The sequence below is a fragment of the Rhopalosiphum maidis genome, chromosome 1, assembly GCF_003676215.2.
Source record: "Rhopalosiphum maidis isolate BTI-1 chromosome 1, ASM367621v3, whole genome shotgun sequence".
Classification (NCBI taxonomy): domain Eukaryota; kingdom Metazoa; phylum Arthropoda; class Insecta; order Hemiptera; family Aphididae; genus Rhopalosiphum; species Rhopalosiphum maidis.
Window position 1 is genome coordinate 82,411,374 of NC_040877.1, and position 13,652 is coordinate 82,425,025.

At 33.8% G+C, this 13,652-nt stretch overlaps 1 protein-coding gene across 2 annotated transcripts in view; it reads left to right on the top strand.

The window, feature by feature from the left end:
• Positions 1-13,652, top strand: part of LOC113555605 (solute carrier organic anion transporter family member 3A1) — a 37,823-nt gene extending 24,171 nt beyond the window's left edge. The window contains exons 2-9 of one of the 2 annotated variants that reach the window (XM_026960059.2): positions 4,124-5,549; positions 6,681-6,806; positions 6,872-6,938; positions 7,484-7,643; positions 8,322-8,547; positions 9,566-9,694; positions 10,380-10,545; positions 12,860-13,652. In XM_026960059.2, the coding sequence (XP_026815860.1) occupies positions 4,241-5,549; positions 6,681-6,806; positions 6,872-6,938; positions 7,484-7,643; positions 8,322-8,547; positions 9,566-9,694; positions 10,380-10,540 (2,178 nt within the window). In that variant the 5' untranslated portion in view covers positions 4,124-4,240 and the 3' untranslated portion in view covers positions 10,541-10,545; positions 12,860-13,652. Of the gene's footprint in view, positions 1-3,884; positions 5,550-6,680; positions 6,807-6,871; positions 6,939-7,483; positions 7,644-8,321; positions 8,548-9,565; positions 9,695-10,379; positions 10,546-12,859 lie in introns of those variants that run through there. The other variant, XM_026960060.2, reaches the window with a different exon arrangement.

Sequence of the window (13,652 nt, forward strand, 5' to 3'; positions counted from 1 at the left end):
CAATTTCAAAATCGTTGGATTGAGCTCCTCTAACCTAACTCTTCTTAATTTTTCCCAATTCGAGTACTGGGAATTAGAAACATTCTTTGTAGTTTAAAATTTGATTAAAATTATACGTTTCAGTCGTTTCACAGCATTATTCTTGAATTATATTATACTATATTTTCACTTATCTTTCAATCATGTACATATTCAGTCATGGTTACTGAAAACACATAAATTATTGAAAAATATAACCTATAAAAGGATAAAAAAAAAAAATAATGTTTGTTTAAGAAATGGGTATGAAACTTTTTCTAAACTTGAACTTACACACAAAATACAGGTGCTCGGTTTTATTTATTTATCGCATAAAGCATACACGGGCTCGATGAGATTAATTATTTAAAAATCAATTTATAAAATGTCCATCGTTTTTAAGATCTAGAAAGATTTCCTCGTTATATTTAGCAGTAAAAATATTTTATTTGATATTGCAACAACAGTTTTCCTGAATTTTCGTACGTGTATACCAATATTATCGGAGACAAATGTAAATAAAATAAGTTATAACGTACGCAGTTGTACGTAATACGAGTGCACGCGTTTAAAATCCCGACGGTGGCTTTGTACTCTGCTAACTGTATACCAGAAATTCGTGCGTATATTTTAATACCGCGTCTAAAGAATTATGTTCAACGTTCGTTAATACAATAATAATATGATAACCCACACGTATAATTTATCTATACATTTGTATAATAATGTATACATATGCTGCGGCAACGGCCGGACGGCTTTTGAAATTGCGTTCCACGTGTAAACGAGACGGATCTCGGTCATCCGATTGTTACAGAAAACCCGTTATAAGTTATAACAGTGTCGTTACTCCAAGTGACTCGACTTAATATTCTGTATCTTATTGTTGTCATCACACATGGTTAAGTTTGTCAATTACATTGAATAGAGCGATTTGATATTGTTATACGTAAGGTGACGTGACCGACGCGATGTACAATAAATGATTGATAAATGTGCACGCGCATTGCATAACATTATCGTTATAATTTATAAGTCTTAAAAATTGCCTCGGTAAAGCGGAATTGATAAATTAATAAACTAAAATAAGTCCTAATAGCCATTCATATATTATTGTATTGAAAATAATAAAATCAATAGATTTGTGAAATTATTGATGTTTCTTAAAATTAATATATAGGTGAACCAAGTCATAAACTTAAGAACCCTCTAAAAATGGTTAAAATAATATGGCACATTATAGCTTATAATATTATACCATTTTTTATTTCATATTGGACGAGGATAAATAGACAATAAAATAATTCGATTTCATTTATATGGTGCTTAATGGCTAATAATTTTGATGCTGTTTGTCGTAACAGCTAAACAAAGATTAAAAGTTTAAAAAAAAAAAAAAAAAAACGCTGAAAAATTGTAATCTGTTTAAACACTTTAAACCAATAGTTTTATTAATAAAGCGATTTTTTGTTTCTTATAAAATACACTTGTTAGCTATTATTCTTATTTCATAGGTATAACCTTGTTAGCGAATATTATTCATAAAAATTAAAATGGAAAATTGTCCATATTATTAATAAATAATATTATATTAGAACAAAATACTTAAAGTATCACGTTTATATTTTAAAAACAATTTCCTCAATTTATTCTACACTCTTCTGTTTATTCTTATTCGTGTATTTCTCACTACAGTACTATACACTGTATCACTTTCATAGATGTATTACACACTTCTTTTTGAAATTTGTTCTATTTTAGTCAGTAGATTACCTTAAAAGTTTATGTCACTCCTTCACATCTATGTTTCATATTTACTATGAAAATATAATTAAGTATTAAGTAAGACACATCCCTCTGTTCCCTGCAGCTGTAGGGGTGGTTCGTCGTATTTCATTGGCTATTAAATTATCTTCAACAATTCTTCACGCAATTTTCGCTTTACAGTTTAGCATACAGTTGTGACTAGTATAACATGCTGCAGTACGCTAAAGGTAACTCTTAATACGAATAACTATAATAATGTAGCCAATGTATAATATAATCGTAGACAATTTTAACTTTACTCGTAAGTTCTTTTCTTAAAGTCGAGCATTAATGTGTATTGTATTCGTATACGTACATTTTTTTATTGTTTTATACATGGAAACGAACGAAAAAATTACCCGTCGAAATTCGGTCGATCGATCGTGTAGCAAATGCGGTTTTTTATTTTTTTTTACAAACTCGTACGCAGACCTCGCCGAGATGCACGGGCGATAGGTACACGTAACGTATTGTACATATATAAATGCAGCTGCTATGTTATAAATATTTTAATAATAATGAACGACCGTGATATTGTTGCAACGTCGTATTATAATATATAATATGGGCAATATATAATATTATTATGTCGACGAGTGTAGTTCGTCAGAGCATTTGACGAGCACAAAAGAATAACGCTCGTACATCATAATATTATACACCGAGATGGCACGTTGGGGTGTGGGGAAAATCGATAATCAAAATCTTTTTTCCTCTGTTTCTTTTTCTAAAAGAATAATAATACGATTAAAACACATTCGTCTCGACGGCGCGCTTCTATATTATATATTATTATAATACAACGTAACGCGCGCATTCAATATAGATCTCGCCTATTATGCATAGTGATGGGTAAATTCGATACTTTCTCAGTTTTAATTACAAGAGGATCCTCTAAAATATTACTTGGGCGGGCAACACGGTATTATTGTATAGCCGATAAAAATATATCGTATTATACAACACGAAGTATTTTGTATCGCCATTATGTAAGTATGAACAGCGTGTGTACTAAATCACTCGACGTCATGATTTCGCAAAGTGTAAAAAGGATAACAATAAATCATATTATAAACACTTTGAACTTTAATACGAAACAACGGGTAAATGAACGATAAACGTGCTATGTTGTGGTCGTCGTGCTGACGAAGAACGGCTTTGAATAAATCAAACTGCTATAATATTGTTGTATGTCGTGAATACGGCAGATTTACAAGTTTGCATATTTCCGGCCAAGTATTCGTGTGGTATGACATCGCGTTTAACGACAACGACAAAAAAAACAACAACTATATATTAAGAGTATTCACGTAGAACATTTCTGTCGGGTAAACGCCCGAAACGTTTAACCGACCGACCGACCGGGTTTTCACCCTCCACACACATTGCGATGTGACCGTTGTAGTACGGCGAGACTGTCGCCGATCACCGTACCCAACGCGTCCGCAATCGCATCGTCGTGTACAATATTATCGTGATTGTAAACGCGGCGGCGGCGGCGCTCGTTTGCGAATCGTTCGTCGTCGATCTCGACCTGTTGCTGTCTCGCGCGCGCCCAGTCCGTCACCCTCTTTTTTTTTGTCCGCGCGCACGCCAAGGTCGAGCTCGCGTCACACGCGCGTATTTGTCGTCTCTCTCTCTCTCTCGCGCGCGCGTGTGTTACGCGAGCTCGCGCACGCTTAACCGACACGATAATAATAATAATAATAATAATAATAGAAATAATATAATTTCTCGGGAGATAATGTTATATTGTAGCGCGCATCATCATTGTGTGTCGCTTTCGGCAGCGCGCGCGCGTTCACTTTTGGCCGCGTCCGCCGTGACGTTTAATTGCCATCGACCTTGCCCCGCACAGGCCATCACAATATCGCGGCGCGCGCGTGCGCGTCAGTGTGTGCGGCGAACCTTGGGGCGTAATAATAATAATAATAATAATAATAATACGTTGCGCGCACAATAAACCTACCTACGACGTCCGAAAGGGAGAGTCGTCGTCGTCCGTCGCCTGTTCGTCCGTTCGTCCGCGCACCGGTGCGAACGAGCGTGGACCATACGCGCAGCACGCGCACGCACATACACGCGCGTCGCCCGGCGAATACGACCGCTGTCGTCGCATACGATATGCGCACTGCGGCGACGTGTGAATCGCGTTCGCCGACCCGCGGCGAATAACATGTCCTCACAACGACGATGACCGTTTCTCCCGCTGTACTATAACACCGCTGTTACCGCGGTATTGTGCTCGGTAACCGGGATCCGACCGGAAGATTTATATTGTTTTCTTCGTTTTCCGCAGACACGACCGGCCGGAGCAGCAGTGCGCAGTGAGCGGTACGAGTCGACCACGACGACCACTACGACGGTGCAGTAGTCGCGGTTCAGAACAGTGACGCGCGCGCAGACGGTACCCGAGATGGCCGCGTTCAAGGGCCGGACCGGGACGGCGGCCGACGAAAAGGAGGCGGCGGACGCCATGCTGGCCACCACGGCCGTGATCGGAGACGGCTATCGCAACGTCGGCGGTGCCGCTGCCGCCGCCGCCGCCGCCGCCGGAGACGACGACGACGACGACGAAGACGTGCAGTGCGGCATCGGGCCGTGTCGGTCCAAGTGGATGCAGGTGTTCGCGTCCAAGCAAGTGTTCTTGGCCACGTTCTGTTTCAGCTGGGTGTTGCAGGGCATGTTCTCCACGTATTTCGTGAGCGTGATCACCACGCTGGAGAAGCTGTTCCAGTTGCAGAGCAAGACCATGGGATTGGTGCTCAGCGCCACCGAAATCGGGCAGATCGGCTCGTCGCTGTTGCTCACGTATTACGGTGGCCAGGGACACCGGCCCAGGTGGATAGCGTCCAGCATGGTGCTGTTCGGGGTGGCCACGTTCGCGTGCTCGTCGCCGCACTTCCTGTTCGGCCACCACCAGTACTCGCCGGCGTCGGCGGCGATGGCCGGCAGCGGGTTCGCCGGGCCGGCGGGTAACGCGACCACCGCGGCCGACTATTACCCGTCCAACGTGTGCGTGCCGCCGGACGTCACCGCCGGACAGACCAGTCCTCAGCCGCAGGTGCAGCACGAGATGTGCGAACAGAACGAACTGTCCGAACAGCTGGAACAGTCCAGGAACACGCAAATCGTAGTGGCCATATTCTTCACCAGCCTGCTGGGCGTGGGCATCGGTCAGACGGCCGTCTACACGCTGGGCATACCGTTCATTGACGACAACGTGGCCAGCCGCGAGTCGCCGCTGTACTTCTCCATCACCATCGGCGTCCGCATACTCGGCCCGTCCTTTGGCTTCCTGTTGGGCGCGCTGTGCACCAGCCTTTACGCGGACCTCAGCAACGAGCCCAACATGGACACCAACAACCCGCGGTGGGTGGGCGCGTGGTGGCTGGGCTTGGTGGGCATTTCGGCCACGCTGCTGTTGACGTCCATCCCCATGTTCGCGTTCCCCAAGCGGTTGCCCAGCCCGTCGTCGGCCTGCAACGGCGCCTTGAAAAAGCAGCATCCGCCCCCGTACGACGGCCTGCCGGCCGTGCCCAAAGCGCCCAAGCTCAAAGACTTTCCTACTGCCGTCAAGAGGCTGCTGAAGAACGACATGCTCATGTACAGGACCGCGAGCAGCGTGTTCCACCTGTTGCCGCTGGCCGGCATCTACACGTTCCTACCGAAATACTTCGAATCACAGTTCCACTTCCCCACGCACACCGCCAACATGGTCACAGGTATGAAAACACAAACAAGCCGTTTATAATACACGATGTAGTCCTATGGGCGTGTTTAACGCAGTAGATGGGTAAACACTAATAATAATATTACAATATTATTGCAGTCTTATTTGGATAGAAATACAGATGCCTAAAGTCGTGTTGCTAACTGCCTAATACTATATACCTTAAGTCCGAAATCGGTATCGCACGCGTGCACCTCGGTGTTTCAAAGACCATTAGATAAATATTTACGCACGCGTGTGACTGAGTTTCAATTGAGTTTATTCGCGGTGAACGAGGCGGGATACAAATTAAACCACGCATGACCTGATCCCGCATCGCTTCAATTTTCGTACAAGACAATCTTATTTAGACGAATAAAAAAATATACGTCATAATATAAGTTTTGATTTTTTTGTTTTCGGTTTCGAATTGACATTTTTTTCTTCTATAAAAACGATACGTTGTGCTAATGTTTAATTATAAACAATATTATTATTCCATCTGCAATCGCTTTTGAAACGAGGAAGTGGTATGTACCACATTTTTAATAGGTATGAAACTTTATTTTATTTTTTAAAGAAAACAACTTATACCAGTAAATGTCTATTACAGTTTTAATAATAATTCCATTAGTCATTAACGTCATTAGATACCATCGTCCGCATCTATAAATTAAGCGTAGGTAAATAATTATAACGATGGTTCAATGACTAATGGCCGAACAAATAACGACATTTTTTTACTTAACTTTTATAGGTTATTCAAAATACAAAATTATAAATCAATACATATGTTTACGACCATATTCAATTGAGCCAATTTTCATTACACAAATAAATAAAAAATATAAATAATATTGGAGTAAAAAAGAAAAAAGAAAAATTTTCCTATTAACAAATGGCGGTGTCCATTTTCATTTAGGTTTCAAAGGAAATTGAAAAAGGGCTTAGACTCTTTAGGGTAATGTTTTGGATCCAATATCTTCTAAAGGTTCAGTTTCGAATACCAGTATTTTTAATTTTGGTTTTAAACCCTGCAGGTATACACGGGTATTTTATCGTGTACATTACGGTAATCAGACACAGGATTATCGTGATAAAAGATTTCACAGTTCTTTTTGCTAATCTTTTTTTTTTGTTTTAGGCATTTACGGAATCATGGTTATGGGCATTGGAATCATAATATCGGGTATATTCATACTGAAGAAAAATCCCAATGCTAGAGCAGTTGCCGCGTGGATCGCGTTTACGGCCCTGGCTTATGCCATCGGTAAAACGAGTATAATTTGTTACGTCTCAGAACATAAAGGTAATGACGGGAATTTTAATTTACAGGTATGTGCATTTTAATGTTTTTCGGATGTCCTACCACGAATATCACAGGACTGCGATACGACGAACTGTGAGTATTATGCAACGTGATTGTTTTAATAGATATAATTATTTGGAAAGTCGATAAAGTACGGTTTTATATTTGGTAATGTTCAAATACACACGATTGGATTGATATTGCTTTTTATACGATTTTAACGTCAAGATTCTTGGCGAAGCAAGAATTTAAAATCCAATATAGTCGATGGGTAATCATTATTTTTTTTATTTTTTTTTTTGTACAAACAACTAAGGGAAAATGTTAAGTTGTAGAAATGAAGAAATTGAAGCAATAATTATCATTAAGAGTGTTAAGTCCGATGAGCTCCACATAAAATTTTTTTTCTCAAATTTATTTTAAAAAATAAATAAAATCACAACAGCAACAATTATTCACTATAGTTATTGAACCGACTGTTTTATCAATGTAATGTAATGTATTAAGATATTTTTTTGAACAACATAATATTATGTAATATGCGTTTTGAAGTTTCGCATGAAAAACCCTTTGTACGCTACCACGACGCTTTATCGGAACGATTTTCTCATTGTCTTTTTCGCGGTTGTTTTTCACAGGGACCAGCCCAAGTTTGTGTCGCCATGCTCGGACCATTGCGTGTGTGACGAGGAGATGTTCAGTCCGATATGCGGCGTGGATGGGATAACGTACTTCTCAGCGTGCCACGCCGGATGCCGGAATCAGACGTTCGGAAATGAGTACAGTGCCGGCTACAAGGTATCTAATATATATATATATATATATATATATACTCACAACAATAGGTCACATCAATGACGTCGTCGACTTGTGTTCGTCACGATCGATACCACGATCAATTATATTTTCACCAGCTGCTCTCCATATTTTTTTTTTTTTAACGGACCAATTGACTGTATTATACTATATGACTACGAGGCTGGACATTAACGAGTTAAGAATTAAGATTCAATAAAAACGTTTACATAACGAGTCAATCGTTTTTTGTCGTTCAGTTTTAACTTTACGATTTACATTTTCTGCACTGTTAAGTTATTATTAATTTCTAGTTTAATTTGTATTTATGCAATTATATAGGCATCTTAATTAATGGTTACCTTGAGATATTTTATTTTATTTTCTTCGGTTTAACGCATAAATATAAATACAATTCTACTAATATTGAATTCTGCTATTATATACTACACACGAGTAGTACAGTAGTGCATACTGTCATTTATTGTTATAATGAAAAAAAAAACCCGCCAATTTATAACGATATTCTTGTGTATATCTTGTAACGATATTACGATCAGGTTGACCACTGCACAAATCGTCTAATATAGTATCATAAAATGTCCACTACCCATCATATACTGTACTCTGGCCTCTGATCATGAGTTTAGACAAATTGTTAATTTTTACATTATTTTGTAGTTCACGGACTGCCAGTGCATGAACAATAACGTTACGGAAGCGTATCCGGGCTCATGTAAAGACGATTGCGAGGATTCGGGCTTTTGGTACATAGCTTTATTTTCCTTGTTCGTGTTCATTCATTCCACTTCCGAAGTGGGCAGCATGCTACTCATACTTCGGTGCGTACATCCTCAGGACAAAGCCATGGCTCTCGGGCTCATACAGTTTGCCATAGGCCTATTTGGTAAGTTCAATGCTGCCGATGCACAATCTGTTTGTAAACAACGTTTTTAACAAGACAATAAAAATCTGAATGAGTGACTTAAGATCAAGACTCACAATAAACTTTAAAAACATAGATTATAAAAAAATATAACAAACTTAAAAATATTTTTTTTGGTTTGTCTTTATTATCACATTAACTAGTTTACGATTATTAAATTGATGTTTAATGACATTAAAATTAATAAATACAACAATTTACGAGTTTTTTGATCATATATTAAGAAATTATGTAAAATAATAAAGTATAATTTTAACATACATTTGAGAAAATCTTACGTGTAAATTAAAATAAACGACCTATCATCAAAAACCATTTCACAATAAGTTTATATTAAATTTTATTCCGTGCACTCCAATACTTTTATTTCATTTTTAATTTAAAAATTTTCAAAAAAAATAAAAAACATAAAAATTAATAAATTTTAACAAAATTAATTTATAGATAATTATTCATAAAAAATATTTGTTTTAAATGTTTACATTATTTATTGTAATTTATACAATATATTATAAATAAATAAATAAATATATATGTGTTGTATTAACTATATTAATCAAGACTAGTTATTTATAATTTACTATAATTTAGCCCAATAATATAGTTACATAATACAATATTACTTTTATTTTAATATTAAAATTACATATATATAATGTAATAAAACATAATCATAATCATAAAATAAAAAAATTCTATGCACTCTACTAAATAAACCAGTACCTAACCAATTAAGACATCTAGAAACCAATTCAAATTTACATACATACAAAGCCACAAAAATATAAAATATTACAAATATACTGTATGTACCTATATTATATTGTATACGCACGTTACGCTCAAGAGTCAAGACTGATAGTTATATTATTGAAATGTTTATTGGTACCTACTACTTTATCGTATCTATTAATATTATTTTTAAAATAATTTTACACACTTGAAATATTATAATAATTATTGTTTTCTTGTCACGCAGGTAACGTTCCTTGCCCCATATTGTACGGAGCGGTCGTCGACTCGGCATGTCTCATATGGGAAATGACGTGCGGGAAACAAGGAGCGTGCTCTCTGTACAACTCGGACTCGTTCCGTATCTTCTACCATGGTAATACCCAATAGCCATATAATGATTAGATTGTCGAACACAATGCACTTTAGTAGTCGTTAATTGCATTAAATGCATTTACGTATCTACCTATGCAATCATCGAATATCGGCGCATTGACCGAGAAGTAGATATTTATATTAAATTTATGCATAGCGTACTTTTAAAAAATTGTAATGAATATAAGTGATTTTTTTAATGGCTTAATAGATTTCATAAATCGATCAAAAAAAAAAAAAATTGGAAAAAAAAAATGCTTTATAAATGTCACAACAATTTACTATATATATTAACTTATTGAGTATTATTTTACGCTGTATTCTGTGATATATTATGGTTAACTGTAGTTTAATATTTTAAAATAAAATCTATAGTCGGTGTTAGGATTTCTGTTACGTTTAAAAATACTTCAAAAACTCTAAACATTATCCAAACTTATAATACGAGATAAAGTCTAAAATAAAAATTATAATTTAATGTCTGTAGTTTTGTAAAATATTTTCCATTTTTGGAGCTATATTTTTAAGCACTAACAATAGATAAAAATTATTGTAAATTTCTAATAATTTGTTATTATTATCGTAAGCACTGATTGATTATAATAAAAATTAAGTCTAGTTATATAAAAGTATAATCTAGGTTATAATTTATTATCAATTAACTATTCATATTTTGTTTAAATTAGGTGTTACTGGGCTGCTAATGATGTGCGCCTTTTTCGTTGATATAATTGTCTGGTACAAAGCGGGGAGTATAAACTTCGAGGACGATCATCAACTGCCGGTTAACGAGGAAGAACTGAGTCAACTGACACCTATCACTGACAAAACCGAAACAACTGTTTGATTATAGTGAGCATTGTTATGGATTTAAATTAATTTTAAATGTGTTATTTTTTAACATATATAATATTTGATTTAAATATATAAAGTTTAAAGCTGGGAATCAAAAATAAAATCTTTAGAGCAAAAGTAAAAATATAATTATTATATTTGTGAAATATACTATATGTATTAAGTATTAGATATAATCTGGCACATACATCCGTTAAAATGGGTTTCATGTTATTGAAATAGGAAGCTAAAAGTAAAAATAAATCAATATAAATATTAATTTTATACATAGTTATAGGTAGGTAACATAACAAATAATAAATTACAATAATATAATTAAGTTAAATCTAAAATAATAATGTTCCGTAAAGTATAAAATGTAAAATATAATCAAGAACAACCTATATAATATTATGAATCTGTTATTTATGATAATATACTTGAGAACCGAAATTATCATATAATTTAATACGAATTTCACAGTATGGTAATAATTTCATAAACATAATATGTAACAGGTTATCTAACATCATTGTACTCAAATAACGGTAAATAGGTCGTATAGGTTGTCTGTTGATTTAAAGTTCAATAACTTCGGCAAATCTGCGTTTCGTTGAATTAGATCAACATTATTTTAGTTGAACTCATACCACACATTTTAACGACTATATAGTATTATAGCATTATTAAATCAATAGACAATAATAACATAATATTATATGAATACAAAAATCCAATGGTTATTTATTTTCTAGTCTAGCTGGACCAAAATTAATTTATTAGGGTCATAGCTTTTTTCTACCATTTAAACGGTTAATTCAAGATTTTTTAAAGTCTAGGTTCTAAACAAAAAAAAAAGTTCGATTCTCGTTTTTGCCATAATATATTATTTTTTTTTACTTTCAAAGACTTTTAAACTAATAATTGTATAGAAACCATGTTTGGAAATGTAAAATTGTAAAGACATAATAATACAAAAATAAAAAAAGATTGCATATGATAATAATTATTAACAAAGACTAATTCTATTAATTATAAATAATAATAATAATAATAATAATAATAATATAATTTTATATCACAGTCGAGTATAATATAAACAAATGTAAAATAAAGTATTATAGTTTTAACAAAAGTGACACATTTTCAAACCAATTTTATTTGACACATATGTTTAATTTAGTTCACAACATTTTACTTGGTACATTATGTGTCGAAAAAAAAAAGGTTAACGTTTAAAGTTTTAAATAATCGGTTCATGACGTTTCTACTTCTCCGGGTTGATACACTGACTCAAATAAATGATATATAAATTAAAACGCATTGATTTTAATTTTTAATTTTTTCCCTAAAAATGCAGGTACTTGTTACAATATGCTACATACATCAAAAATTGGTTCCCAGTTTGTAAATACATTTTGTCAAGTTAAATTGCTTAACTTAAAAATTAATTTCACAAATATTTAAGTATTACTTTTATTTTGAATTTGATTTACAACTGCATACACAGGAAGCATCCAATCGAGGCGATAAGCAATATTATCAATTTATATATATATATTTATAAATTAGTTCAATCTTCTAAACACCTGTATATGATAATTTTATTGAACTAAACACAATTAGCTTATCAATCCTAACTTTGAATGAAACTCATAGTTACACATAAAAATATATGTTGTGTAGATTGCAAACCTACTAAACGAGTAGCATTACATTAAAATTATAAGTAGGTTTGCTTTATTATTCTATTATATACCTATGCATATATCTATAGATAATTATGAAACTGATCGAAATAAATCGACTGTACTTTAACGCGATAAAGTACTTACACGTTATATTATTATATCAACAGCGGCCATTACAAGTTAAATACTTAGTCAAACAGTGCTGATAAAATAATTTTGTGAGCTACTTGAATTTGCGTGTTTTTATATTATTTGTGTTTTGATACCTAACACATATTGTAACGGTCATTAAAAACAAAACTATTAGTCCACTGTTGTATTTGTCCAAACATTATGAAGTATAACAGTTGTATAGCTTGTAAAACCTAAATTATAAATTGGTCCAACTATTTGTCCACATTTTATGATACACCTTTTGAAATATGTATTTGTGAAAGTTTAGGGTCACGTCATGAATTTCTATTTTCTGTAGTTTTTTTTGTAAAAATTTTCTGCTAGTTTTCTCATAAATTAATTACTTATTTTCATTTAAAATATTTAACTATGATAGTATATTGTATATTATTAATTGGTAAAATTTTTTCAACTAACAAAACAGCTTTAAAAAAATGATATTTTATTAATTATTTTTTGTTTTACAGATAGGTGGTACTAAAAACATCAACATAAACACGATTTGTCATGTTCCTTATTCATAACCTCGGAGAGATCTGTTTAATTTTTATTGAATTTTGTACGGATTTAATTTAATACTTTTTTCATTTATAACTTATGTAAATATATTATACAATAAATTTTTTCAATACTTTTACGAACGTCAAAACATGACAAATTTATATTATTATAATCACCACACGGTGCTTTCAGTTTATATAAAAAAAGTAGCATCACTCTTACAGTTTATATAGGTAGAATAATTCGTTTCGTTCTTTACTAGTACAACAATAAATTTTAAGTAACGACAAATTATCAACAGATTTTTTTTATATGTTTTTTATTAGATATATTTTTATAAACGATTATTCATTGTGTATAATATGCATATTTTATTGTTGATTGGAAATTTGTTATTTTAAGTGAAACTTTTTTTCATAATTTAAAGTCAATTACTTTTGCTACAAACAATCTTTTTTTTTTGTAATTTTTATTGTATTAAGCTTACAGTATACATCACTTTATAATAAACAATTTGATAATTATATACAATGTAAAATCGACTTATCTCACGTTTTTGAATTATAATAATATTATAGTATGTTGTTTTTGTAATCTCAAACCACGGAAACCCAACAAATTTAAACGATTAAAAGGCTGCATTCTTTTTATTATAAAACAATAATAATTTATTTTCATTTTACAAATTAAAATCGATTTTTATTCGTTAATTTATTATTTTTCTAATTGAATATTTTCTAGGTTTTTTTTAGTTTTACG